Source organism: Solanum dulcamara, chromosome 1 (assembly GCF_947179165.1).
Source record: "Solanum dulcamara chromosome 1, daSolDulc1.2, whole genome shotgun sequence".
Classification (NCBI taxonomy): Eukaryota; Viridiplantae; Streptophyta; class Magnoliopsida; order Solanales; family Solanaceae; genus Solanum; species Solanum dulcamara.
This window is the reverse complement of record NC_077237.1, coordinates 74,513,633-74,539,458: the sequence shown is the minus strand read 5'-3', so window position 1 is coordinate 74,539,458 and position 25,826 is coordinate 74,513,633. Positions and strand designations below refer to the sequence as shown.

General features: G+C 35.3%; 1 protein-coding gene across 1 annotated transcript; it reads right to left on the bottom strand.

The window, feature by feature from the left end:
* Nucleotides 1–6,582: 6,582 nt before the first annotated feature.
* LOC129894114 (WD40 repeat-containing protein HOS15-like) lies at nucleotides 6,583–22,516 on the bottom strand. Its single transcript, XM_055969644.1, has 15 exons — nucleotides 22,508–22,516; nucleotides 11,868–11,946; nucleotides 11,584–11,729; nucleotides 11,127–11,490; nucleotides 10,895–10,989; nucleotides 10,737–10,783; nucleotides 10,404–10,554; nucleotides 10,191–10,254; nucleotides 9,440–9,598; nucleotides 9,201–9,322; nucleotides 8,798–8,872; nucleotides 8,281–8,334; nucleotides 8,100–8,173; nucleotides 7,437–7,511; nucleotides 6,583–7,137 (listed from the first exon to the last, which is right to left on the bottom strand). The coding sequence occupies exons 1-15, from the start codon at nucleotides 22,514–22,516 to the stop codon at nucleotides 6,918–6,920; spliced, it is 1,734 nt and encodes a 577-aa protein (XP_055825619.1). The 3' UTR covers nucleotides 6,583–6,917.
* Nucleotides 22,517–25,826: the final 3,310 nt, after the last annotated feature.

Genomic DNA, 25,826 nt, shown 5'->3' with positions numbered 1-25,826 from the left:
CATTCTTAACTATCCAATTCGTTCTTTTCATTCCAATCAATAAATATATACACAAAACCATCTACCTCAACCTCAAGATAATTATGACAAAAGATATCTTATCTTGGGTTTATGTGAATGAAATATGAATCCATACTCTCAACAAAACTCAATTCAAGAATATCGTCAATACCTATAAATCTATATACAAAGATACATTTGTAGTCAATAATATGAAAGTTGACTATTTAATAATTCAAGTCATGAAATCATCCATCAATTTTTATTATATAAAGATATTCTAGGGTTTAGGAAATATTTCAAGAAAACCTTCCAAGAAGGTTCAAATCTTTCACAACTCCTATCCAACACATACATGGGCATATGGAAGAACTCAATTCATATTTTAGGTTAGCCTTACATACCTTTGCTTGAAGATCATCTCACCAAAAACCAAGACTTGACTTGAAGATCTTGAATTCTTGAGCTTTTGAGAGGATTTCTTATTGGAGATGTTTGGAAGAGAAGAGGGATGAATGCTAGGGTTTCTTTGGAGAGGCAAAAATCTGAAAAAGAATATAGTCTAAAATGTTCCAAGTTGGGTATATATAATTTGGGAAAAAATCCAGTTTGCCCTTCCTCAAAATCTGGAAAACTGGGCAAAATTCCTGCTGGAGCTATTATAGCGCGTCGCGCCACTGCAGTGCCAAGCCAAAATAGGCTTAAAACCTGCATATCTGATAGTGGTGCATCGCGCCAAGGACCAAACTACTGAGGCTGTTTTACGGCACTATAGTGGCGCGTCACGCCCTTGCAGCGCCAAGCCTAAGTTTTCTGGGTTCTAGGTAATAGGCTTAAAAACCCTGCACATCTCCTAGTGGCGCGCCGCGCCAGGGACCAAATTACTGAGGCTTGTTTTTGGCGCGATAGTGGCGCGTCGCACCACTGCGGTACCAAGCCCAGGCTTCCTGCAGTCACAACCCAGGCTAGAAATTCCGGCAGTACTAGTCCGTCTTAGGATAGTCATAACTTTTGACTCTGAACTCCAAAATTTATAATCTTGACAGCGTTGGAAAGAAGACTCAAAGACCTTTAATTTGATAGGTTCTTAGTAAGCTCTCAACAAGAACATAAATCAAAATCATAGCATAGTCATGGAAAATGGTAATAAGCTTATAAGATCGAATTCATCATAGACATTTGAAAATCATAAAAATAGCTCCTTAAACCATATCATGAACCTCGACCCACTCGAAGTCATAAAAGATACTTAATTAAAAACATCTAGATCATGATAACCTTTTCATATAAAATCACACTTAACTTGAAAGTGGCTAAATCATGAAAAACCTTCACGATGAGATTATTTTTCATTCGAAGTAAACCTTAGCTTCATAAAATCATATTAATACTTTATCTAAAAGCATCCTTGAAATTATTTTTCATAAATTCATGATGCATTCATAATCTCAAATCACTGCTGATATCCATAAAATAGCCATACTACATAGGTTCATGTAAAACTTCTTGAAATCACGTAATTAACATCAATGCATGCATAGCAAGATCATTGAAGTTGAGTAAAGGCATAATTGAATGAACCCAATGCTAAATCATCAAACTTTAGGGTTCACGAAGAAATCATAAAAGAGAAAGTGAGAAACCTTTGAGACTCAATGAATGGAAAGGAATCCATGGATGAAATTCCCACATAACTTGGTAATCAAAGCCCAATGAAGCTCTATCAATGGAGACTTGAAAGCCTTGAAATCCTATCTTGGATAAGAAGACAACTTTGGGAGAGAATTCTAGAGAGAAGATTTTTGAGTGGGAGAGCTTGAGAGGGAATGAAGAGAATTTGAGGAGTGTGGGTAGTTATAGGCATTAGGAAATAGCCCAAAATGGGAAATTATTTGGAATGCCCCTAGAAATAACTGTCAGAACCCCTTTCAAGGAAGTCTCCATGGATCGTACGAGACAAACGTCGCTTCGGCAATGACATTATTCCTTGACTAATATTTTTCTTTTTTCTTCCTCAATCACTCCTTTGTCCCTGTACTTCCCTAAATTATTAATCTATAACACCTAAAAAATTTCTACGCTAAGATTCGAACCATTCTTCGTATGCGTATATGCTTGAACTCGAAGACTTCAAATTGTATATATGAGTTAGGATCAATTATTAAGTATTTAAAGTGTATTATATGTGATTTAGGGTCATAAGGGGATCCCTAAAACCGAGCCAAGTCCAAAAAATTCCTCTCGGCTAAGTTTCTGAATAAGTTCATATAAGGGTCAACTTAAAATGACCATATCTCCTAGAATATAATAAATTGGATATCTCATAACCTATCAAATTAACGTTCTTTGAGTCTTCTTTCCAATGCCACTAAGATTGCATTTTTTAGAGTTCAGAGTTAAAAGTTATGACCATTTTGCTGTAGAATATCACTGCAGAAATTTCAGGCCTGGGGCTCCAGTGGCACTCGACGCCACTATAGCGCCAGAAACTAGCCTCAGTAGTTTATCCCTTGGCGCAACACGCCACTATCACTCCTGTAGGGTATTTTTAGCCCGTTTTCCAGATTTTTGATGAAGGGCAACTTGGACATTTTCCCCAAATATTTATACACAAACTTGGAACATTTTTGGGGTCAAATTCTGCATATTTTCACCTCCAAAGAACCCTAACCTTCACCCTCCTCCCTCTCAATTCATCTCCAACAAGATTTTCCCTAAAACATTCAAGGATTCAAGCTTCTCATTGAAGACCTAATATCAAGGTTTCTTCAAAATTTACACTAAGGTATGTAAGGCTACTCAAAACATGGGTTGAATCCACCCATGTGCCCTACATCTTCTTTGAGATTGAATGTTCATAAGAATGGATTTTCTTGATAGATTTATATCCTTATGAGTTTGTTTTTCATCTATTAACTCAATTTTTGTTATGTTGATATTGATAAGTCGAGAAATTGATAAATGCTTGATGTTGATATGAGTTGATTAACATGAGTTGTTATACATGTTTTTTATGTCTAGAAGGTGATTGATATGAGTTGTTAAACATATTTTTGTTAAAAACTTAAATATTTTGAGTATCTTGAATTGTTGATTTATAGTATTGGAGTCTTGATGAGTCCCTAAAGGATTGGTGAAGTGAACGAAGGAATGATTGGATAGGATTAAATGTTGTCATAAATGCATATCTAAACTACTCTTGAAAAATGTGATTGTGATTGATTGGATAATATGATTGGTTGAGATGTTGATTGTGATAAAATTGATGAATTGACAAGGATTCAAATGAGACTTGTCGATATGATTAGATTGAGTTGACTGGATAGAGTTTTATGAGCATTGAGTCTTGAGAGGAGTAACGAGCACCGAATTGGGTAAGAGTAATTAATAACTCGAATCCAATAACTACGTCGCCAAACATAGGAGGGGATTGGACCGTTAAAGTCGAATATTTCCCAAATTATTGTCCTGACATAATAGGACTTGATTAGTTATGGATCCATTATTGGTTGATTCGTTCATACCCTGGCAAGGTATGAATGGACGTGGCAACAACGTCAGCTTGTTGTACTATTACTGGCTCATAAGTGATAGTTGTCGGATAAGAGAAACTCCCATATAGGTCTTGATAAGTACTCTGAGTCAGATCGGGATGAATTGGGTTGAATTGTATGTGATTGGTCTTGTCTAAATCATATATTCTTGTTTAGACTCAGGACATCTTGATTGAGTTGTTCCTTCTTCTGAGTTGAGATTCCGAGTTGATTTGATTCTACCTTGATGCTTGTTTCATTCGGCCATTTTACATACTCGTACATTCCACGTACTAACGCCATTTGGCCTGCATCATTTCATAATGCAGAGACAGGTACTAGAGATCATCAACCGACAAATCGTTGACGATCTATTTACTTCCAGCTAGTTGGTGAGTCCTCCCTGTTTCCGGAGGATACCGCAGTTATCTTTTCAACTTTGAGTTTGTTTTCCTTTATTTTGATTTGTGATAGCCATGAACCTGTCATCGGCACCTCTTGGATTGTTGATAGAGGCTTCATAGACTAGAGTGTGGATGATGTTGAATTATTCATTTTGACTAGTTTTATTCTTACTAGTTGTTGATTGGATATGTGGTTGGCCTATGGCCTTAATTATGAATAGTATTCTTGTGAGTTGAGTCTTCCGCTAATAGAATGTGACTGAATGGAAGTGTGATTGGACCAAGTGGTTCGCTTGAAGGCCAGCAATGGTTTTTGAGTGCCGGCCACGTCTAAGGTACCCTCCCGGGGCATGACATAACCAGTGACTATTCTTACAAACTCCATTACTATATGTGAGTTCAAGTCATTCTTTCTTCCAAAATACAACGCTTCAAAATAGGAATAATTGATGCCTCCGAAAGGGCCGCTTCAGAGCGTCAAAATAGAAAAAAATACACAATGAGGAGTGCTTCTCTCAAACTTTCACGTTGTCAAATGCAGCGGCCACTGAGGAAAAGAAGAAACAAATAGAGGAGAAGCAAACTCTGTTTGCCAGAAATATCCAAGATACAAATTCTTCAAGTTTAGTTGGTGTTTGGTTTCATGTGTATTTAATGTGGGTGGTTTTTCTGTAGTACAATTGACAATTTTAAATGAAAAATGAGTGTGTAATATCGTAAAAAAATGCCAACTTGCATTTGTTTAAGATGGGTTTCTCATTTTCCTTTTTGTAGGACAAGTGGTCCAGTGAAATCGAAGTCGGAGTCAGTGGAAAGCTCCAACAATTCGTCGCTCCCAGGCTCGCTGCTCCTAAAATGGTAATCATCGTTCTCCTTTGTGTTTTTTATCTCTCTGTTATTTTCCGCTGTAGAATGATTTGTTTCTCTGTTTAGTTAAGATATTTTGCTTTAGAGTTTCAATTTCGTTGCTGATGTATTTAACCTAAGGTTCAAATTTTATGCATAAGTAATTATGAACTTATGAATCCTGTTGATCAGTAGATTTAAGCTCAATAATCTTTTGTCTTTGTTGTTCATTAATATACGACTGAACTCCTTCTTTGTTATAAGATAATTGCAAATTTGACTCTGTGTTGTTGGATCATGTATTAGCTTATGCATTTTTTCTTAAATGTATTCAAATGGGACAAAAGGATGAGTAATATGATCTGCTAAGATTGAATTTGTGTGTAATAACGATATAAAGGATGAGTCATATTTCGCTTCTGTTCTTTTTTCATTTGATTATCAGAGAAATTAGCTTTTGACAAGTTTCCTTTGGGTCCTTAAAAGCACGTTAGTACACCTTGGGTTTGAATCTCAAAATGCCCCCAATTCTTAGTTGTTGTTTTGTTCGCACATTTATAATGTCCGCTTGTCTAGGAGTTTTCGTGTTTTAACTATGTTCAGATTCGTGACTTTGCCCCTTCTTCGACTATTCTGTTTCATGTTTGCATAGTTATTTACCTATAAAATATATCATTTATGTGTTTATTCCTCTGTTGAACCAAGTTTGTCTCATGAACTGAACTATAAGTGAAGTGGTACCGATATGACTATTTTGGGGTTGTCAAAATTGCCATTGATTTCATCGTACCTGTTTCTAATTTAGTCATTGTTTTCTTTGCATGAACCCTCTTAAACGAGCCCACGTGGACTCCCTCTTAACATTTATGATCAAGCTATCGTTTTGTGGAAGCACTTCTTAACCTCAATGGAACTTGCTTACAGAAAAGGATATGCACATTATCTAATGGATTGCAAGACTTTAAAAATTCAGTGGCATCACACTACAATTATGTAAAATGGTCCCTGCTTTGCCGAAAATGGCATGGAGACTCTAAAATGAATGTGCGTTTAATACTATATAGATAGACTGTGTATTGGTGGCCTTATTCAAACTATGTTGGGGAGTATGCATTTATAGAGATTTAAACTTGTAAAAACCATATCAAAAGAATGTGTTATTTACATGAATTTAGAGATACAAAAATTTCATTTGAATGGGATGTTTAATATTTGATCTTACACTCGGTTGAATTATTCATATTTCTTATTCCCAAAGCAAGATTCTCTTTATTGAAAATATAAAAATCAATTCATTTTTATGCAATAGGCTTTTACACGTTTAAATGTTCTTTATAATTTTCGCAAAGTTAGATAATTGTTTTAGTTATGTTGCATCAACTATTCATGGAGGCTTCCTTATACTTCTTTCTTATACTTAGGGTTTCCTCTATGACTCCCATATCTTTTGAACAACAAAAAACCTCAATATCACTTTATGATTTTCGTGAAATTTTTCACTATTGGGATAAAGTTTTTTCGGGAATTTGGTATAAGCATCGAAATATAAACTCTCTATCTTTTATATCCCTTTTAATTCCTCGTATACATAGAAAAAATGTTGTAATTAATTGGACAAACATTGAGAAACTGATGACAAGTTTCATTGGTGTACGAATCAATTGGAAAATGATATTATCTAATGATCATACATAAGCTTAATGAGGTAGTTCACCACCGCGCGAAGCGCGGATAATTTACGTAGTATGTATATATATTAAAAACAAAAAGAAACTAAAGCAAGATATTTTAAATCCCTGTATTATAATTCCCACGCTATAATCCAATATAACTTGTTTGCAAACCAAACAATCTCTTAGATTTTTAGGCTCAATTTCAAGCAAGGAATTGACAATGTGACTTCACAGCCATGTCAATTTCCTCACAATCAACAAAAGAAGAAGAGCAGGAACAACTATACCAGCAGTACCACAACAAAATGATTTAGCCGGGCCACAATATGAATAAATCGGACACCAGATGACAAACCAAAAAAACCTTATCTATAATCTGCATTTCTAGAAGGTAGAGTTTCTTGAATTGTGAAATTCCTGCCTCTGTGTTCCCAAGTCCTTTTGAAGCTATTCCTCAACCTCTACAATCGAATATCAAACACACAAACCTTGTTGTTTGCAAAACATGCTGCAACCTTGTTGCCTTCCTTGTTCCAACACACTTCAAAAATATCGCCATCGCCATTGTAAGTTTTTACAATCTTGGCCTCTTTCACTGACCATATATTCATGCATTTATCCAATGACCCACTTGCCAAGTATTCACCGTTCGGACTAAATGCAATAGAGTAAACATCTTCCCTGGATTCAAAATGGAAGAGAACCTACTCAGTAAAAAAACAAAAATATTCAACAAGAACTATACAAAGATTTGATCCACAGTTTACTCATTCTCACTCCAGTCTCTCCCCTCTTCTCACATCCCCATCCAAATAAAAGGAATAGGTATATAGGTATCGATATTTCAATTGAGTACGAGTAAACAAACCGCATAATACTTGAACCTATATTTGATAGTTAAAAGGTGTAATTTTTATTAAGAGTGCCTTAGTATACCCCGTGTCTGTTCCAAGTAGACATAATGAGTATACATCCATTACCTGTGACCGTTCAAGCTGTGAAGAAGACACCCTAGTTCAACATCCCATAGCTTCACGGTAGAGTCAAATGAACCACTACACAGATAGACAATAAAACAAAACCAATAAGCTCAAAGAACTAAATGGTTAGGTGCAATACATAATATCTCTTTTTGGAGGCAGCGCACACCAAAATCCCATTTGCTGGACGATTAAAGTGAAACAGTATCTCTCTTGATCATTTTACTCGCAAGCAAGGGGATTACGAGCCAGATTGCAATCATTCCAAATTTTGAAACTCAACTTTTGGGGCTTTAAGCGCGCCTTTGACTATAGTGTACCAGAAAAAACTTCAGAGTTAAGTCAGCCCAAATGCACCAAAGGCTGTAAACTAGTGAGCAATGATGTGAGTGAAGATAACGGAGACTAGAGTTTAAATCCAAAAAAGGACAAAAAACTTTAGGTGATTTCTTCCTATCTGCCTAAACTTTGGCCCAGTGGAAGGCAAATCAGTCAGGTGAGGAACAGATATGAATGTACGTGAAGTGTTTTAACATGCATAATTCTAATCTAACCAAACAGAAGGCATGAATAAATCTAATTTAACCGAACAGATATGCAATATATAATCGAGAACGATAGACAGAATACTGTAAACATGACTGGTCGCAATAGATAGAATACCTTGCCAACAACAACTGTTGATTCGGATTGTTTGTACCAGCGCCAGTTGGACTCCATTTGATGGTATATATCTCCTAAAAAAACATAATAGTCAGCAGCTGATGTCCGATTTGATTAAATGAATCACCAAAGATGTCAAAGAAAAAGAAAGAAAAAAAAATAGAAGACTTTAAGATTATACTTTGCGATGTTCTCTGAAATCATGCAAGCAGACATCCTGTTTCATACTCCATATCTGCACAGAAACAATGAATTACTGAGAGAATTATTGACAAAGTCCTAGCGAAGGAAAAGGTGAAGCTAAAATTCAACTTTCTCTAATCTTGATTTCTGTAATTTGTCTACTCCCTAGGCACTATTGTTTCTCTAATCTCCCAAGCTTATTCTACAGCACAGTTCAAAATGTGACATGCACCTAACCCACACACCACGATTTAAGTTGATCTTGCTTTTGGAGCAACATTTGCTAGTTCCAATATTTCATAACAAATATATAAATAAGGGACTTTCTGATAAGATAAAATATGGCAAGGAATGATCAGAAGAAATAGACAAAAAGAGGCATTAACACAACTTACATAAATTCAGAACCTAAATAAATATTCAAGGGTGCTTAGAAGACAGTAAAAAGCAAATTTTAACTGTGGAATTACCTTAACTGCGCACCATTTGTTACAGAAGGACAAAATAGGAATTACCTTAACTGTGGAATCATCAGAGCATGAAGCCAGCAAGGAACCTGAGGGATCCCACTTGATAGCATTGACTCGATTCTGCAATGGCGAAGTCAACAACCCTTTAAGAATATTCACAAAGGGTAATTAAGTAAAAGCATGATTAACAGTGAGATTATTTTGAAATGACAATATAATCAGCGCACATACATCAAAGAGATAAAGGGTAATTAAGTTTGCACTTTGCACAGACGGTTTCATATGGAAAAGTTCATAAAAACCAAACGAGAAAGGAAAAACATGATTATTTGAAAGAGAAAATGTACACTGATCCAATTTAATGTTCTTGATAAGCTTCAACCATCCAATAGAAACAAAATTTTTATTAAAGGATTTTCCCACTAAATGCAACAATTGGACACCACACCTGATGTCCTGAGAATGTTTTGACTGGTGTATTATCCCCAACTTTACAAATGTAAATCATTTTATCAGCGGAGCTGACCGCAAAAGAATCATTGTTTTGCCAATCAACATCAAGCGTCGGACCTGAATGGGGTTGTATAACTACAGTGAGAAATATGCAAAACAAAACAAAATTATCCTTGCCAAGTTATCAGGTAAAATATAAAGCAAAATTAAGACAGAACAAGGGCAACAAAACACCTGAAGGAAATTCAAAGTGCTGCTTCCATTCGCTAGAGTTCACATTCCAAACAATGGCAGTTCTATCAACACTACCGCTAAGGAGATGATCACCTTCCTTGTTCCACTTCAAAGAGAAGATTGGCCCTTTATGTTTGGAAAGAGTACTAACTAACTTCCCTGGATGAAAAGTCAGTTATAGGATTGGTCATGGATATCAGTAAGAGAAAACCAGACATCACATTATAAGATGATAAATGCGCCATGAACAGTAAATACCAAGAAACCTAAACATATGTTACATGATTGAAAAAACAAACAGTTTGATGACACGAGGACAACATGAGTACTTGAACAACTGCAAGACTGAATAACTTGCCAATTAATGAAAAGGATAAAGCGAAGACATTATATGGAAAACAATGGGAAGGATTAAACATTCTTGAATTGTTTCGATAGGGTAAAATACAAAAGTTAGAGAGGAAGATAAAGAAAGACAACTGGAAACATCGGTTAAATGCTGTTGAGTACAGTTATCTCATGGGTCATCTGATTCTCTATAGCAAAAAGCTAATAGATTTCCCAACAGGAATATGGATTGTTTCTTGGTGCCTTTTAGTTTCAATCAGATAAACAAGAGATGAAAAGTGGTGGCATATTATGAAAAATAATCCAAAGAACAAACTTGCGAAAACATTTTCGGAACCATACTTCTCCATGGCCAATTTATACATTCAATATTCAAAACAAGTTTTTCCTTTATGCCCCTTACCAGATAGGTTCCAGATTCTGACTTGGCCATCGTAAGAACCAGTCGCAAGCAGTTTACCCTCGCTCTGCGCAAGAAAAAGTCATAAATACAAGATTGAATACTAACAACAAAATCAAATTGGTAACCACAAACAATGCAGTCTAATTTCAGTGTGTCCACCAAAAAAGTATATATCAACGAAAGTCAGCCCAAAACAGGCTGTAGAAGACTCACATTCCAATCAAGTGTCATAACACCCTTGTGTTTCTCAGTTGCTTGACTTTCCAAATGCTTCAAAGCCAAAACATTTGGAGGCCTCCTTTGGATAGTAGAATTACATGGACCATCTCCAATAGTCCAAATTCTAGCAGTAGAGTCTCCAGACCTAAATTGATATCCCACATGGGTTAGCTATAAGAGAGATGATCCTTCGTAAAATTCCGGTGCTTATGATGATTATTTCCAAAGTTGTAAAATCGCAAGAGAATTAGAAACAGAAGTATGACTATGAACATGAGTTGATTCATAGTAGAGAACAAAAAAGAAAGAAATGGTACTACTGCTCACCCAGATGCAAGAAGTGACCGTTCTGGACTCCAAGCACAGACAAAAACCTGGCATGAGTTTAGGAAGAAGAAAAAATTGTAAGTTAATAAATAAAAATGGGAAAAGATATATATCGAATCATGGAGGACTAGAAGAACTTTATAGACATGCAGTCAAACCTTAGACGTATGTCCTTCCAAAACCATTACATCAGAACTAGGAATTTCACATGGCAAAGTGGTTGAGACTGTGCAGTTATCCATAGGCTTCAAATCTATCTTGCAACAAAAGCAAAACTTAGTGCCATAAGACCACCGAAGAAATGTGTAGATGTATCAGCTGCATGATAAAAAAACCTGCATTTCTCATGCTCATACGAGTAGCAAATTAGTTGCAATTGGAATGTATTACCTCCGGCTTTTCCCTTTTCCTCATGTCTGGAAGCCTCTTTTTCTCCACTCCGTTTTGAATCCATAATATCCTCGTGTGGTTTTTCTTTGTTATTGCGCTTTTGTTTCTCCTTGTTCTTTTCACTCCTTTCTATATAACGTTCATGCTCTCTTTTCTTCTTTTGTTTCTCCTTCTCCCTTTCTCTTGCAGGTTCTCGTCCGTGGTCCCTCTCATGGTCAGCATTCATCTTATCCTTCTTCCTATGTTTATCTCTCTGAAACTTTTCTTTCTTCTCTTTTATTATATTTTGCAGCTCATATACATTCTTTGAAATGAGATCCAAAGGTTCAAGAAACAGGAAGTCTTCATCCATATCGGTATTATCCTGCGTTCCTTAGTTAATATTGGTTAGTTTAGAGTTATCAAAAGAGATTAACTTCAGATATAAAAAATCAGATTATCAAAATGTTTGCATTACATTGCTCAAATTTGTTTCTAGTTCAAGATACTGAATACCCTTTTGCACAAAGGTAACAAGAGCACAAGGAGGAACTAGATTTCCATCCATTGTGCTATTATTGATCCCTGCCTCATATCCAAAATTAAATGCTGAATGTGAGAATCCTGAAAAAATATATCAGCAAAACCAGTATATTAGTTAGATACTACCGTACTAGTCCATCACAATCAAAGTAAGGGTGTAAGCCAGCCTATTAGCAAATCATATCAATGAAGAAATAACTAGTATTATCAAGGACCAACCATTAACTAGTGTGTCTTGACCACCTTGGAAGATCACAAAACGTAACTGAAATTTCAGCTGTTCATTCAAGTAAGATCGCTAAGTGGATTTCATAATTGGATCAATCTTGTTATTACCTTTTTCTTTTTATTGTTTGAATATCAGGAGCGACTGTTCCAATTCCCCTATACTGCAAGAAGTCAAAAAGTAAAAAGCAAAAAGAAAGAAAAATGCAACAACTTTTGAAAAAACAAAAGTTGACAGAAGCAAAAGTTGATAGAAATTACGCATAGAACTTTGACAAAATGCGTAGAAAATTAATGCATAAATTTTCTACGCGTTTTCATCCTCCTATAAATAGAGGGCCTCGTGCCCTCATTTATTTCATTCAAAAAAGTGAGAGTAAAAATACAAAAAGAGTTATACACCAAGATAAATATTGTAGTCTTGAGTGTCCTCTTTAGTAGTTGTTCATTTTATAAGAGTGAAGTGTTTATTGTTGTTTTCTCCTTATACTTGAGAGCAGTGTACTCCCATATTATTATATTGAAATCCTTCTACCCCATGGTTTTTTCTTCTATCTGTTTGAGGGGTTTCCATGTAAAACTCTCGTGTCCAATTTATTTTCATTATTTATTATCATATCAAACTTGAGTTGTGGTGCTTCCTTCCCCCAAAAGTAGTATCAGAGCCCTCGGTTATTCTGTCTGTTTTATGCGAATGTACTATCTGTGAATATTAAATTTTCGTAAATAGTAAAATTCGGTAAAAACTACTATTTATGTGAATAGTAAATTTCGGTGACAGTACAGTTTGTCACGATTATTCGCAAAAATATTCAGAAATGATCTAGAAGGGTGTAAAGCAAATAACAATGTCTAGTACAATAAAGTTTAATGTTGAGAAATTCAATGAGACTAATTTCTCATTGGGGAAAATGAAAATAAGAGCAATAATGAGAAAGAACAATTGCTTAGCTGCAATTGAAGGCAGACCCACCTGATGACATCAAGTGGAATGACATAGACAGCAACTAAGTTGCTGATCTATACTTGGCACTAGCTGATCATGTGTTGTCTAGTGTGGCTGAAAAACGGACAACGAAGGAAATATGGGATACTCTTACAAGATTATATGAGTCAAAGTCTTTGCATAATAAAATCTTCTTAAAAAAAGATTGTACACTCTTCGAATGACAGAGTCCATGTTAGTTACTGAATACATCAATACTTTGAATACGCTATTTTCGCAACTTACAACAATGAATTGCAAAATAGAAGGGACTGAATATGCGGAGCTTCTATTTCAAAGTCTGTCTGACTCGTATGATCAACTCATCGTCAACCTAACGAACAATACAGACAGTCTAATTTTTGATGAAATTGCAGCCGTTGTCTTAGAAAAAGAAAATCGGCGCAAAAATAAGGAAGACAAACATGCAAGTTCGCAGCAAGCTGAAGCTTTGATGATGGTGAGAGAAAGACTAACGGAAAGTGGCCCCAGTGGGAGTCACAATCATGGTAGATCTCAATCAAGAAGTAAAAAGAATATCAAGTGTTACAACTGTGGCAAGAAAGGACACTTCAAGAAAGATTGTCGATTCAAGAAGAAGAGTGAACACCCTGAGCCATCAAATGCTCAAGGGAATGTTGCAAGTACCCTGGATGATGGAGATATTTTATGTAGTGAAGCAATATCAAATAATGAAGGCAGAAAACGTTTTACTGATGTCTGAATCATGGATACAGGAGCAACATGGCACATGACTTCCCGAAGAGAATGGTTCCATCAATATAATTCTATCTCAGGAGGGACTGTGTTCATAGAAGACGATCATGCTTTGGATGTTATTGGTATTGGGTCCATCAAAATAAAGATGTATGATGGCACGATACACACCATCCAGGAGGTACGACATGTAAAAGACTTGAGAAAGAATCTATTGTCTTTGGGACAATTAGATGATAATGGATGTTCATATAAGACTCATGGTGGAGTCATAAAAATATCCAAAGGAGAGCTTGTAGTGATGAAAGTAGAAAAACTTGCTGCAAATCTATATGTGCTTAAAGGTGAAACACACCAACAAGGAAAAGCATCAACCGCGTCAGCAAGTTCATTTGAAGAATCAATAATAATATGACATCGTAAACTTGGCCATATGTCGGAATGAGGTTTGAAGATTCTTGTTGACAAAAATCTTCTTTCAGAGCTCAAAAAGGTTTCACTACCCTTTTGTGAGCATTGTGTTACCAGTAAGTAACACAGACTGAAGTTCAGTAGTTCCTCTGCTAAAATCAAGGAAATATTAGATCTGGTCCACTCTGATGTCTGGCAAACACCGCTGGAGTCCCTAGGAGGAGCAAAATATTTTGTGTCATTTATCGATAATTACTCCAGGAGAAGTTGGGTGTATCCAATCAAGAGAAAGGCAAATGTTTTTCTAGTTTTCAAAGAGTTCAAAGCGCAGGTAGAACTTAAATCTGAGAAACAGATCAAGTATTTGAGGACAGATAATGGAGGAGAATATACTGGTGATGAATTTGATAATTTCTTTAAATAAGAAGATATTAAAAGGTAGTTCACGGTGGCATATACTCTACAACAAAATGGAGTAGCAGAGTGGATGAACAGAACCTTGTTGGAATAGACAAGAGCTATGTTGGCAACTGCAGGGTTGGAAAAACAATTCTGGGCAGAAGCAGTCAAAACCGCCTATTATGTGATCAATCGGTCACCATCAACCGCAATTGATCTGAAAACGCCAATGGAGATGTGGACAGGAAAACCAGCTGATTATTGTCGCTTACATATATTCGGAAGTCTTGCTTATGTTATGTACAACACCTAAGAAAAATCAAAGTTGGATCCGAAATCTAGGGAATGCATTTTCTTAGGGTATGCTGATGGAGTCAAGGGGTATCGCTTGTGGGATCCCACAACCCACAAGGTGGTAATCAACAGGGATGTTGTATTTATTGAAAACAAGATACAAGCAAAAGAAGGAAACACTTCAAAAAAAATATCAGAGACTACTACAGTTGAAGTTGAAGAAAGAAAATAAGTTCCATTTTCTTCTGAAGCAACCCAGAGCACGAAGTATAAGAGCAATCTGAGATCAAAACTCCACAAGTTCGACGGTCAACTAGGGAGAGAAGAGAACCAGCTTGGCATTCAAATTATTCTATGGAGAGCAATATTGCATACTGTCTATTAACAGAAGATGGAGAGCCTTCAACTTTTCACGAGGCTATGAAAGGCCAAGAATCATCTCTATGGATGACAACAATGCAAGAAGAAATTGAAGCTCTTTATAAAAATAAAATATGGGATATTGTTCAATTACCACAAGGAAGGAAGGCCATTGGAAACAAATAGGTCTACAAGATCAAATGCAATGGTAATGATCAAGTGGAGAAGTATTGTTCAAGATTGGTGGTGAAAGGATTCACTCAGAAAGAAGGTATAGACTTCAATGAGATATTTTCTCCAATGGTTCGACTCACAGTAATTCGACTGGTCCTGATGATGTGTGCTACATTTGACTTGTACTTGGAGCAGTTAGATGTCAAAACTGCATTTCTTCATGGAGAGCTTGAAGAATAAATTTACATGCTCCAACCAGAAGGTTTTGAAGAATAGGGAAAAGAGAACTTGGTTTGCAGGTTGAACAAATCTCTATATGGTCTCAAACAGGTGTTAAGGTAATAGTATAAGATATTTGATTCCTTTATTATAAGCCTTGGATACAACAGACATAGTTCAAATCCTTGTGTTTATTACAAGAGATTTTAGGAAGATTTGGCTTTCTCAAAAGAACTACTTAAAGAAAAGCTTGAGACGCTTCAAGATACAAGACTGTAAGTCAAGTTCTACCCCACTTCCTATTAATTTTAAGTTATCCTCAAGTATGAGTCCTAGCAATGAAGTAGAGAGGATGGATATATATCGAGTACATTATGCATCAGCAGTGGGGAGTTTAATGTTCGCCACAGTATCTAGAAGACCTGACATTGCACAAGTAGTGGGAGTGGTTAGTCGATACATGGCTAATCCTGGTAGAGAGTATTGGAATACTGTTAAGAGGATCCTGAGATATATCGAGGGTACCTCAAATATTGCAATATGTTATGGAGGATCAGACTTTACTGTTAAAGGTTATGTTGATTCAGATTATGTAGGTGATCTTGATAAAAGTAAGTCCACCATAGGTTATGTTTTTACTCTTGCTGGAGAAGCTGTAAGCTGGGTTTTAAAAATGCAATCTATCATGGTTACATCTACGATGAAAGCAGAATATATAGCAGCTACACAAGCTAGCAAAGAGGCAATATGGATGCAGATGTTACTGGAGGAGCTCGGGCACAAATAAGAGAAGGTTGCTCTGTTTTGTGACAGTCAGAGCACTTTGCATCTTGCAAAAAATCCGGCATTTTATTCAAGGACAAAACACATATGAGTTCAGTATCACTTTTTCTGTGAGAAGGTGAAAGAAGGCAGTGTGGATATTCAGAAAATTCACAGTAATGACAACCTAGCAAATATTTTACAAAGACGATCAACAGTAACAAGTTTAAATGGTGTCAATCTTCTATTGGCCTAGCAAAAACGTAACATTGCAGTAATTGAGTAGAAAGGATGGTGTGAAGACTTAATTGATTCTCAATTGAATTTTCAAGTGGGAGAATGCAAGAAGTCAAAAAATAAAAAGCAAAAAGAAAGAAAAATGCAACAACTTTTGAAAAAGCAAAAGTTGACAAAATCAAAAGTTGACAGAAATTATGCGTAGAACTTTGACAAAATGCGTAGAAAATTAACGCATAAATTTTCTATGCATTTTCATTCTCCTATAAATAGAGGGCATCATGCCTTCATTTATTTCATTTAGAAAAGTGAGAGTAAAAATACAAAGAGAGTTATACACCAAGATAAATATTATAGTCTTGAGTGTCCTCTTTAGTAGTTGTTCCTTTTTTAAGAGAGAAGTGTTTATTATTATTTTCTTCTTATACTTGAGAGCAGTGTACTCCCATTGTAACACCCTGGATTTTTTTTGCCAAGACTTAAACCGTTCTTCTTGTGCGTGTAGGATCGAACTCAATTATTTGCAATTTTATATATGAGTTAGAATTAATTCGTAAGTATTTTAAGAGTATTAGAGGTTGTTTAGGGTCATAAGGGATCTCTAACATCAAGCCGAGTCCAAAGAATTCCAATCGACTAAGTTTTAGGATGAGTTTGTATAAGGGTCAACTTCAAATGACCATATATCTTAGAATATAATGAATTGAGTGACCCATGACCTATCAAATTAATGTCTTTGAGTCTTCTTTCCAATGCCACTAGATTGCAATTTTTGGAGTTTGGAGTCACAAGTTATGACCATTTTTCTATAGACTATCACTATAGAAATTTTAGGCCTGGGGCTCTAGTGGCGCCCGACGCCACTATATTACCTGAAACTAGTCTCTGAAGTTTGTCCCTTGGCGTGATGCGCCACTATCGCGCCTACAGGTTTTTAGACTCATTTTTCAGTTTTTTCTTGATAAAGGGCATTCTGAACTTTTCCCCACCTATCCCAAATATAACCCTAGCCATTTTGGGACAAAGAAATCAATTCTTCATCATACCAAGGAGGGTTTTCTCCTCATTAAGGCATGGAAGACTTAGAGAGAAGAAATTAGAGAAGAAGAAGAGGAGTTAGATTTCAAGCCATTCCTTCAAGTCTTGATTTTGTTCATTTCCAGCTATGTAAGGCTAACCTAAAATATGGATTGAGTTCTTCCACATGCCCCATAGATGTGTTGGATGGAAGTTGTGAAAGACTTGAACCTTCTAGAAGGTTTTCTTGAATTTTTCCTAAACTATAAAATATTTTTATATACTATTAATTGATAAATAATTTTCATGACTTGAATTATTGAATAATTATCTTTCATATTTATTTCATAAACTGTAGCTACATATTGACTACAAATGATTTTTTGTCTGTAAATTCATATGTATTGATGGTGTTCTTGAGTTGAGTTTTGTTGAGAGTATGGATTCATGTATTCATTCACATGAACCCAAGATGAGATTTTTTTTGTCATAATTATCTTGAGGTTGAGATTGATGGTTTTTGTATGTATATATATTGATTCGAATGAAAAGAATGAATTGGGATAGTTATGAATGTGAATGACATAAAAAGGAACGAAATCTTGGTAGAGCTAGAATGCCCTTTTGTCTCTATAAATTGAACATAGAATTAAATAAGGATTTTGTAGCAAGATGTTTGATGATGATGTGAATGATGTTTATCATTAACAAAGGTAAAATGATTGATGAAGAGGTATGTTGATGATGATGTTGAGATGAAATGGATTGGAGTCTAATGTGACTAGATAATATGTGATTTGCTTAATTAATTTGATTAGAGTCATATAAGTATAAATGATTGTTTGAGAAGGAGTTTTAAATAAATAATTTGTGAACATTTTTGCATAAACTATTTATACACTATTTTGAGTTTAAAGAATGATTATTTTCATCTTTGATTTAGAAAGAGTTTAAGCATTATTTGAGTTTGAAAAGTCTCTTAATTATTATTTTTAGTATTAGTATTTCGAGTATAAATGAGTTGATGATTTTTACATATAAATGTCTATTTTGAGTTTGAGTTGAGGAGTTGAAATTATGTTTTAAATGCATCTAATATTTTCTGCATTCATTGAGTTGAGATGGTATCAAATTCAAAAAAAAGAAGAGCTTGATGATTGAGATGAGTTGATTGTGAATGAGGATCCAATGAGACCAGATTGATTGAGTTTTGAAAAGAGTCCAATGAGACTAAATGAGTTGATTTGAAACTAAGTCCTAAGAGACTAAATGAGCATTTTGAGTATTTTACTCACTTGATAGATATGAGCATATTGAGTCTTGGGAGGAGTATTGAACACCGAATTGAGTAAGAGTATAGTCCATACTCAAATTCCATGAACTACGTAGCCAATGTAGGAAGGGATTGGACCGTTAAAGTTGGATGTTTCCCATTTTATTATCCTGAAATGATAGGACTTGATTGATTAATGGATCCATAATTGGTTGATTCGTTCATACCCTGGCAAAGTATGAACGGACATGGAAACAATGTCGGCTTGTTGTTCTATCACTGGCTCATAGGTGATGGTTGTCAGTTAGAGAAACTCCCAAATTGAGTGAATTGTACATGATATGATTGGTTTAATTGTGATTATAGATGATTGAGTCGAATGGTAAAATATTGTTAAATTCTAATTTGCATATCTATTGAGTTGAGTCCTTTGACTTGATTATATATGATTGGATTGGATTAGACGATATGTGATTGGATTGGATTAGATGATATGTGATTGGATTGGATTAGACGATATGTGATTGGATTAGATTGAATGGTATGTGATTGAATTGTAAATGATTGGATTAAATTGGATTGTACATGATTGGATCGGATTGTATATGATTGGACTGGATCAGATTATATATGATTGAATTGGATCAGATGGTATATGATTAGATTGGATTGGATAGTATGTGATTAAATTGAATTGAATTGGATTGTATATGATTGATCTCTATCTAAACTGTATTTTTACTTTAGACTTATGACACCTTGATTGAGTCTCTCTTATCTTTATGACTTGAGATATTTGAACCAGTATTGTTCCATCTTGACACATATTTCATTCTGCCATATTACATACTCGTACATTCCACATATGACGTCTATTTGGACCTGCATCATTTCATGATGCAGAGACAGGTTTAAGGGATCATCAATAGACGCACTATTGAGGATCTATTCACACTCAGCTTATTGGTGAGTCCTCCTCTACATTCGGAGGACACCTCTTATGTTATTCTTGCGTTGAGTTTAGTTTTTTTATTTTAATTTGAGGTAGCTATGAACATGTCATTGGCACTAATTAAATAGTAGTGATAGATGCTTAATAGACTAGATAGTGATGGGTCGATTGAGTATTTTATTTTCTTGAATTGTTCATGTCAGACTATTTAACGACATAGATTAGAGTTCGATTTGTTGGTCTATGGCCTTTCTTCTTCGAGTTAGATTGTTGATTGGGATTTTCCCACTTAATTACCTATTTATTTTAAGTATTCCGCTGATTGAATGAATGAACAGATGTGTGATCAGGTCAAGTGGTTCGCTTGGGAGCCAGCAATGGTTTCTGAGTGCCGGTCACGTCTAGGGTACCCTCCCGGGGCGTGACACCCATATTATCATAGTGAAATTCTTCTATCCCGTGTTTTTTCCCCTCTATATGTTTGAGAGGTTTCCACGTAAAATTCTCATGTCCAATTTTTTTCATTATTTATTATCATATCAAAGTTTAGTTGTGGTGCTTCCTCCCCCCAACATATACAACATGTTAAAGCTAAACCAACAATTGAAATGAGCACGAAAATGGAAATTTCTAAACCTCCTTTTATAGATTAGGAAGCCCATGAAACTGAAAAAGATGATGGTATGTCATCCAGAAAAAATATTAGTCAAAGAAGTGTCTTCATCATAGCAAGATATGCCCATTATAGCTATTTAAAGTATGATGTAATGTATTTTCAAAAAGAATAACTTTGTAGCTATTATTTTAACACTTTCTTCCACTATCTCTACTTTAATCATTTAAGTCAAATTAACAACTTAACTTTTGTCGTACTCTTCTCAGACCCACTTATGTGATTACACTGGTTATTTTATTGTTATTGTAGGGGCTAATAATCCTTCTATCGTTTCTTTGATGATCAACCATTAGATTCCTTATTTAAGTAACCTAAATAGTCAACTTCTCTATTACTAGTCATTTCTATTAATCATTGAAATATATTCCCTTCACAATTGTTATATTCATGCTATGCGTAATCAATGAAATTTTTCGTAAATATTGGAAGTTTGAAAGAACAAGAGTTCTTACGTTTCTAGTAGCCTATTGGAGGCTAAAAGCACAGGGAAGGCACTCCTTTACATTTGAGGTGTTTGGCCAAAAAAGGAAGGCGCTTTTGAGCAATAATAACACAAAACACATTGTTTTTCTCCAAAAGTACTTTTTTTTTGTAAACGTTGTTTTGATAAGAAAGAAAGCTTGACCAAACATGATCTGAATAATATTCATTCCCACTTTGGTTTATGTTTCCTTAACAGAAAAACCAAGAAAATACAGGAAAGCCTTATCTTTCTTGTCAACACAGCAAATAAAGGACATTTTCTACTAATGCAAATGGCCCACTCAGTCCTAGCCACTACCAGATGAAGTCCAATTTATTCTCGACAATGTTTATGCACTAGAATACAACAACATGCCAGTGCAATTTCACAAGTGAGATATGGAGAGGGTAAGATGTTTGCAGATCTTACCCTTAGCTTGAGGTAGAGAGGCTATATCCAATAGACCCTTGGCTAAGAAGAACACTTATGCACTAGAATGGTTACAGAAAAATATTTACTTCACAGAATTTAACTCGTCTAACGACAACAACAACGTACCCTGGGGGCTGGGTAGGGTGGTGTGTACGAAAACCTAACCCCTACTTTGTGCAAGTAGAGGACGGCGTTTTCAAACACCCCCCCCCCGCCTCAATTAAAGCATATCAAAGCAAATAAACTCGTTTAATAGTGATTCAAAAAAATAATTGTATACATAAAACTCTTTAAGGACTATAAAGAACATAAATTATGATTTGAAACCGAAAAGATAGAACAGGTTCAGAAGAGGAAAATTAAAGTACCTGATTCATAAAGGTACCGGAAAATAATGTAATTCAGGAAGTCGGAGGTTAAAGAGGCCATTGTTGTGAATCGGTGGCGGCGTAAAAAAACGTACGGGCTAGGTTACTACTACCTCTGATATATATAGAGGGAAAAAAATGGTAAGTGGGAATTTTTGCGGACACAACATTTATATATGTGACGTTAGAATTAGAAATGTTTTCGTTCCAAAATGCATTTCAAATGAAGTGTTGACTGTTGAATGACTAATGTACCTCCATGCTCAGCAATATATTCTTTTTAACAAAAACACCTGGTTAAAACAAAAACTATGCTCGAAAGAGTTGAAACGTTAAATTTATTAATCCTATCCAAATATGGAGAGACAGATTCAAAATTCAAATGAGATGTTTAAATTTGGTAATATATATTCAATTTACTGAATTAGAATATTTATTTCATTCTAGTGGATGAATCATGTAAGATTATATTATTCAGATGAACCCATAAACTAAATGATGAAAAGTTATTTGCGTCCTTAACCCCCTAACTAGGTTGTTTCTGATAGACCCTAGTTCACAAAAATTCTCATGCACTAGAATTGTTACATAAAAATGTTTAATTCACATTATTTAACTCGTCTAACAACAACAACAACAACATATCCAGTGTGCGCAAACCTTACCTCTAATAGATGAGTTGTTTTCAAACACACTCTTGCCTCAAATAAAGTATATCAAAGCACTTAAAATCATCTAATAGTGATCAAAATAAAAATAGATCGAAAGTAGTAGTTTAGCATAAATAACACAACATCAATTTCTTTACATAAAACGAAGTATGAAGAACCTAAATTATGATTTGAACCCTAAAAGATATAAAAAGGAACAGTTCAGAAAGAGAAAATTGAAGTACCTGATTCATCGAGGTACCAGAAAACAATGTAATTCAGTTTGTCGGAGGTAATCAAGACCACTATTTGTGAATCGCTGGCGTAAACTAATGTAATGACCCTCCAGATCATTTTGGGACTACTTTTGGACGACCTATAACTACCCTATCCCTTTAAAAATCCGTCTCATTCTCCCAAAAATCATCCAAGGCTTCAAGTTTCTCTCAAAGGTTCTTCTTCAAGTTCAAACTAGGGTTCCAAAGTTCAAGTGTTTCCCACTCCATTGTTGCTAGAGCTTGATTTTTAGGTATGCTTGTATTAACCAATGGATTCCTTACATCCAGTAGGTCCCAAAAGAATTAAATTCTCCTAATTTAATTTTACCCAATTCAAGAGGGTTTCATGTCAATTCTCCATGGGCCTTTTCCATATTGATTCAATTGCTATTGTTTCACTTGATTATGCATGAATTTACATTACTACATGATTTAAATTGATTTCGCATAGACTCATGCACTATTTCAATTATTTTCACTATGAACCATGAATTTATGATCATGAACTTATGAAGGATTTATGAAGTATTTATAAAAAGTTGTGAGTTATGTTTCAAGTATGTTTTCAAATATGAATGAATGAATTGTGAAAGGTTTTCGCACAATATGAATGAAATCATAATTTAGATGATTAGAAAGGTAAGTGTCCATATGAATTATGTTATGATCATGATTTCCAAGGAGCTATATTTATGATGTATTTTATGAATGTGGATTGATACTTGTTTGCCTTTCCTAATGTTAATGATTTACTTATTCTGTTGGAATTAACTTAGCACCGAGAGGACTTTGTGGTGGAGATTTGGTAAGGAAGTCTCTAGTAGCAACCCCTTGTCTCAAACTACGTTTCCCCCGTAGGTTGGCTTAATTGACCTAACTAGTGGATCCACATATAGCACATGATGATGATTATGACACGGAGTCTACCTTGTCAAGTAGTATCTCTCTTCTCTCTTCTCGATGTGGGAGGTACATCGTATTCCATGATATAGATCACACGGTCTTAAATATCCCCACAAATGTATATGTTTTCTTATAAGCTTGCAAATGATGTTTTATGATGCATCGACCTTCGCTCATGACTTTACATTTTACTTCACGTTTTTCAAGATATTTATTCATGTTTAAGCATATTTCTCACATACTTAGTACATTCCATTTATTGACATATCCTTTTACGTATATTGTCTCATAACATATGTCATGACATTTCATCTTTTCCGCGTGACTAGTTGGTGATCTTAGCTTTGATTGATGAGTCCTCATGTTTTGAGGGCGAGCCTGCTGTGGTCTCTCTTTATTGTTTAAGATTCATGTTCTTTCATTATGTTTTGGTAAGCTAAGAGCTTGTCCTATGCCCCATCTAAAGTAGTAGAGGGATGTCTAGACTAGTATGATTATGTAGTTCCTGTTTCTTCGAGATTATGTTTTGATTCCCTTCTATTGAGTCATCTACTTTGAGACTTCCTTCCGCATTTATGATTTTATTTATGTTTGTCTTATTACCTTATGTATATTATGTATGCTAAGAGGCTTGGTTGGGGTCCTTCAAAATTCTAATCGTTGTGTCACGTCTAGGGCCTAGCTTGGGTCGTGATATCTAAAGTCATGAAACTCAATAAATCATGATATACGCCCTCACATGTCAAAAGTAGTGGAAGAACTCATTTGAAACAAACATTATGATTTGGAAAACGTTAAAAAACATTATCATTTGGAAAATGTTCCTTTCATTTTAAGAAGTGATAAAAATCATTTCAAGCCCAACTCGAACATTTCAAGTTACACATGCTAGAATAATCAACTCAAACCCCTATCTCGGGTAATCACTTGAACCACATGCTCTTAAAGAAAATAATAATATCACATAAGGCCCTCACACGGGCTAAGCAACACAAATGAGCCCCCACATCGGCGAAACAATAATAATAAGCCCCCACACGGGCTAAGCAACCATAATAAGGCCCCACACGGGCAAAGAAATTGTACTCAACAGTTTTCAACAATCCAATTTCATGCTACCCTCCCATCCCTTAGTCTAATTCATAAGTAAGATTAACTACCCAACCTAGTCTAGAAGAAGGATAAGCCAAACCTACCTCGAAGGCTGAAACTTCACCCGAACCACTTTACAGGTGCTTTTCCTCAACTAATAACTCTGAAACAATCCCCAACTATCAAAAATAGAAGGTACGCATTAATAGGGTTCCAAAGATACTCAAATTGCTAAGGTAAGGAACTGGAGTTATTGTCCAAAAATCATATTAAAAGAAAGAAGGGTAAAACCAAAATTTTATTTGAGATTAATGTTCTATAAGTAAAAGGGAGTTCATGGTTGAAAATTCCACTAAAAATGAGTAAGAATCAGGTACCAAATCAAAGAAAAACCAATTTTTCCAATTTTGGGGAGAAACCCCAAAACCCACATTTGAAACTTGATTTAGAAGTGTTTTACAAGATAATAATTGAAGAATTTGATAAAGAATTGATAAGGGCACTTACCCTAACAAGTTTCCTTAAGAAATCCCTAAAAACTTTCTTCTCTTAAGCTCCCAAATAAGTGAAAATGGAGGAAATAAAAAAATAGGAAGAAACCTGTCTATGCACTATTCGAGGATTTAAAATTGAGATTCGCAAATGCGGGCTTGATGCCGCAAACGCGGACCACTAACCTTGCCCACACCTTCCGTAAATACAGAAGCCTTCACCTACTAAACCGTCCACAAGCTAACTCGCTAGCCAGCGATCGGTGGAGTTCTACCCACTGCACTCTCCGCGAACATGCTTTCTCAGCCCGCGATCGCAAAGCTATCCACCATCGACCTTCTCTGAATGTGCTAGGGGACCAATGATTGTGGTCCCTTGCACAAGAACTAGAAAAAGACAAGTACCACTACTAAAATAATGGGCACAAAACGACGGAAACATTTATGATGGACAACGTTTTCTAACAAATGCCACACAATTTGCGATGCTGTCCGTCGCTTTTATTATTTTTTTTTCTAAAAGAAACGGACTTTGTCTGTCGCTTATTTTGGCGGATTTTTGCGCCAAATATATATAAGTAATACTTAATGACGCCGTCTGTCGCTTTTAAATTTAAATATTTATTTATATATTAATTATTAATGACGCCATCCATTGTTTATATTTAGATTTTATTTATTTATTATTATTTTTTAAAAAGTGACGGACGGCGTAGGTTTGTCCGTCACTTTTGGTCAAAATAATTGGTCAACCAATTTAAATTAGCGACAGACAGGGTCACATTGTCCGTTGCTTTTTG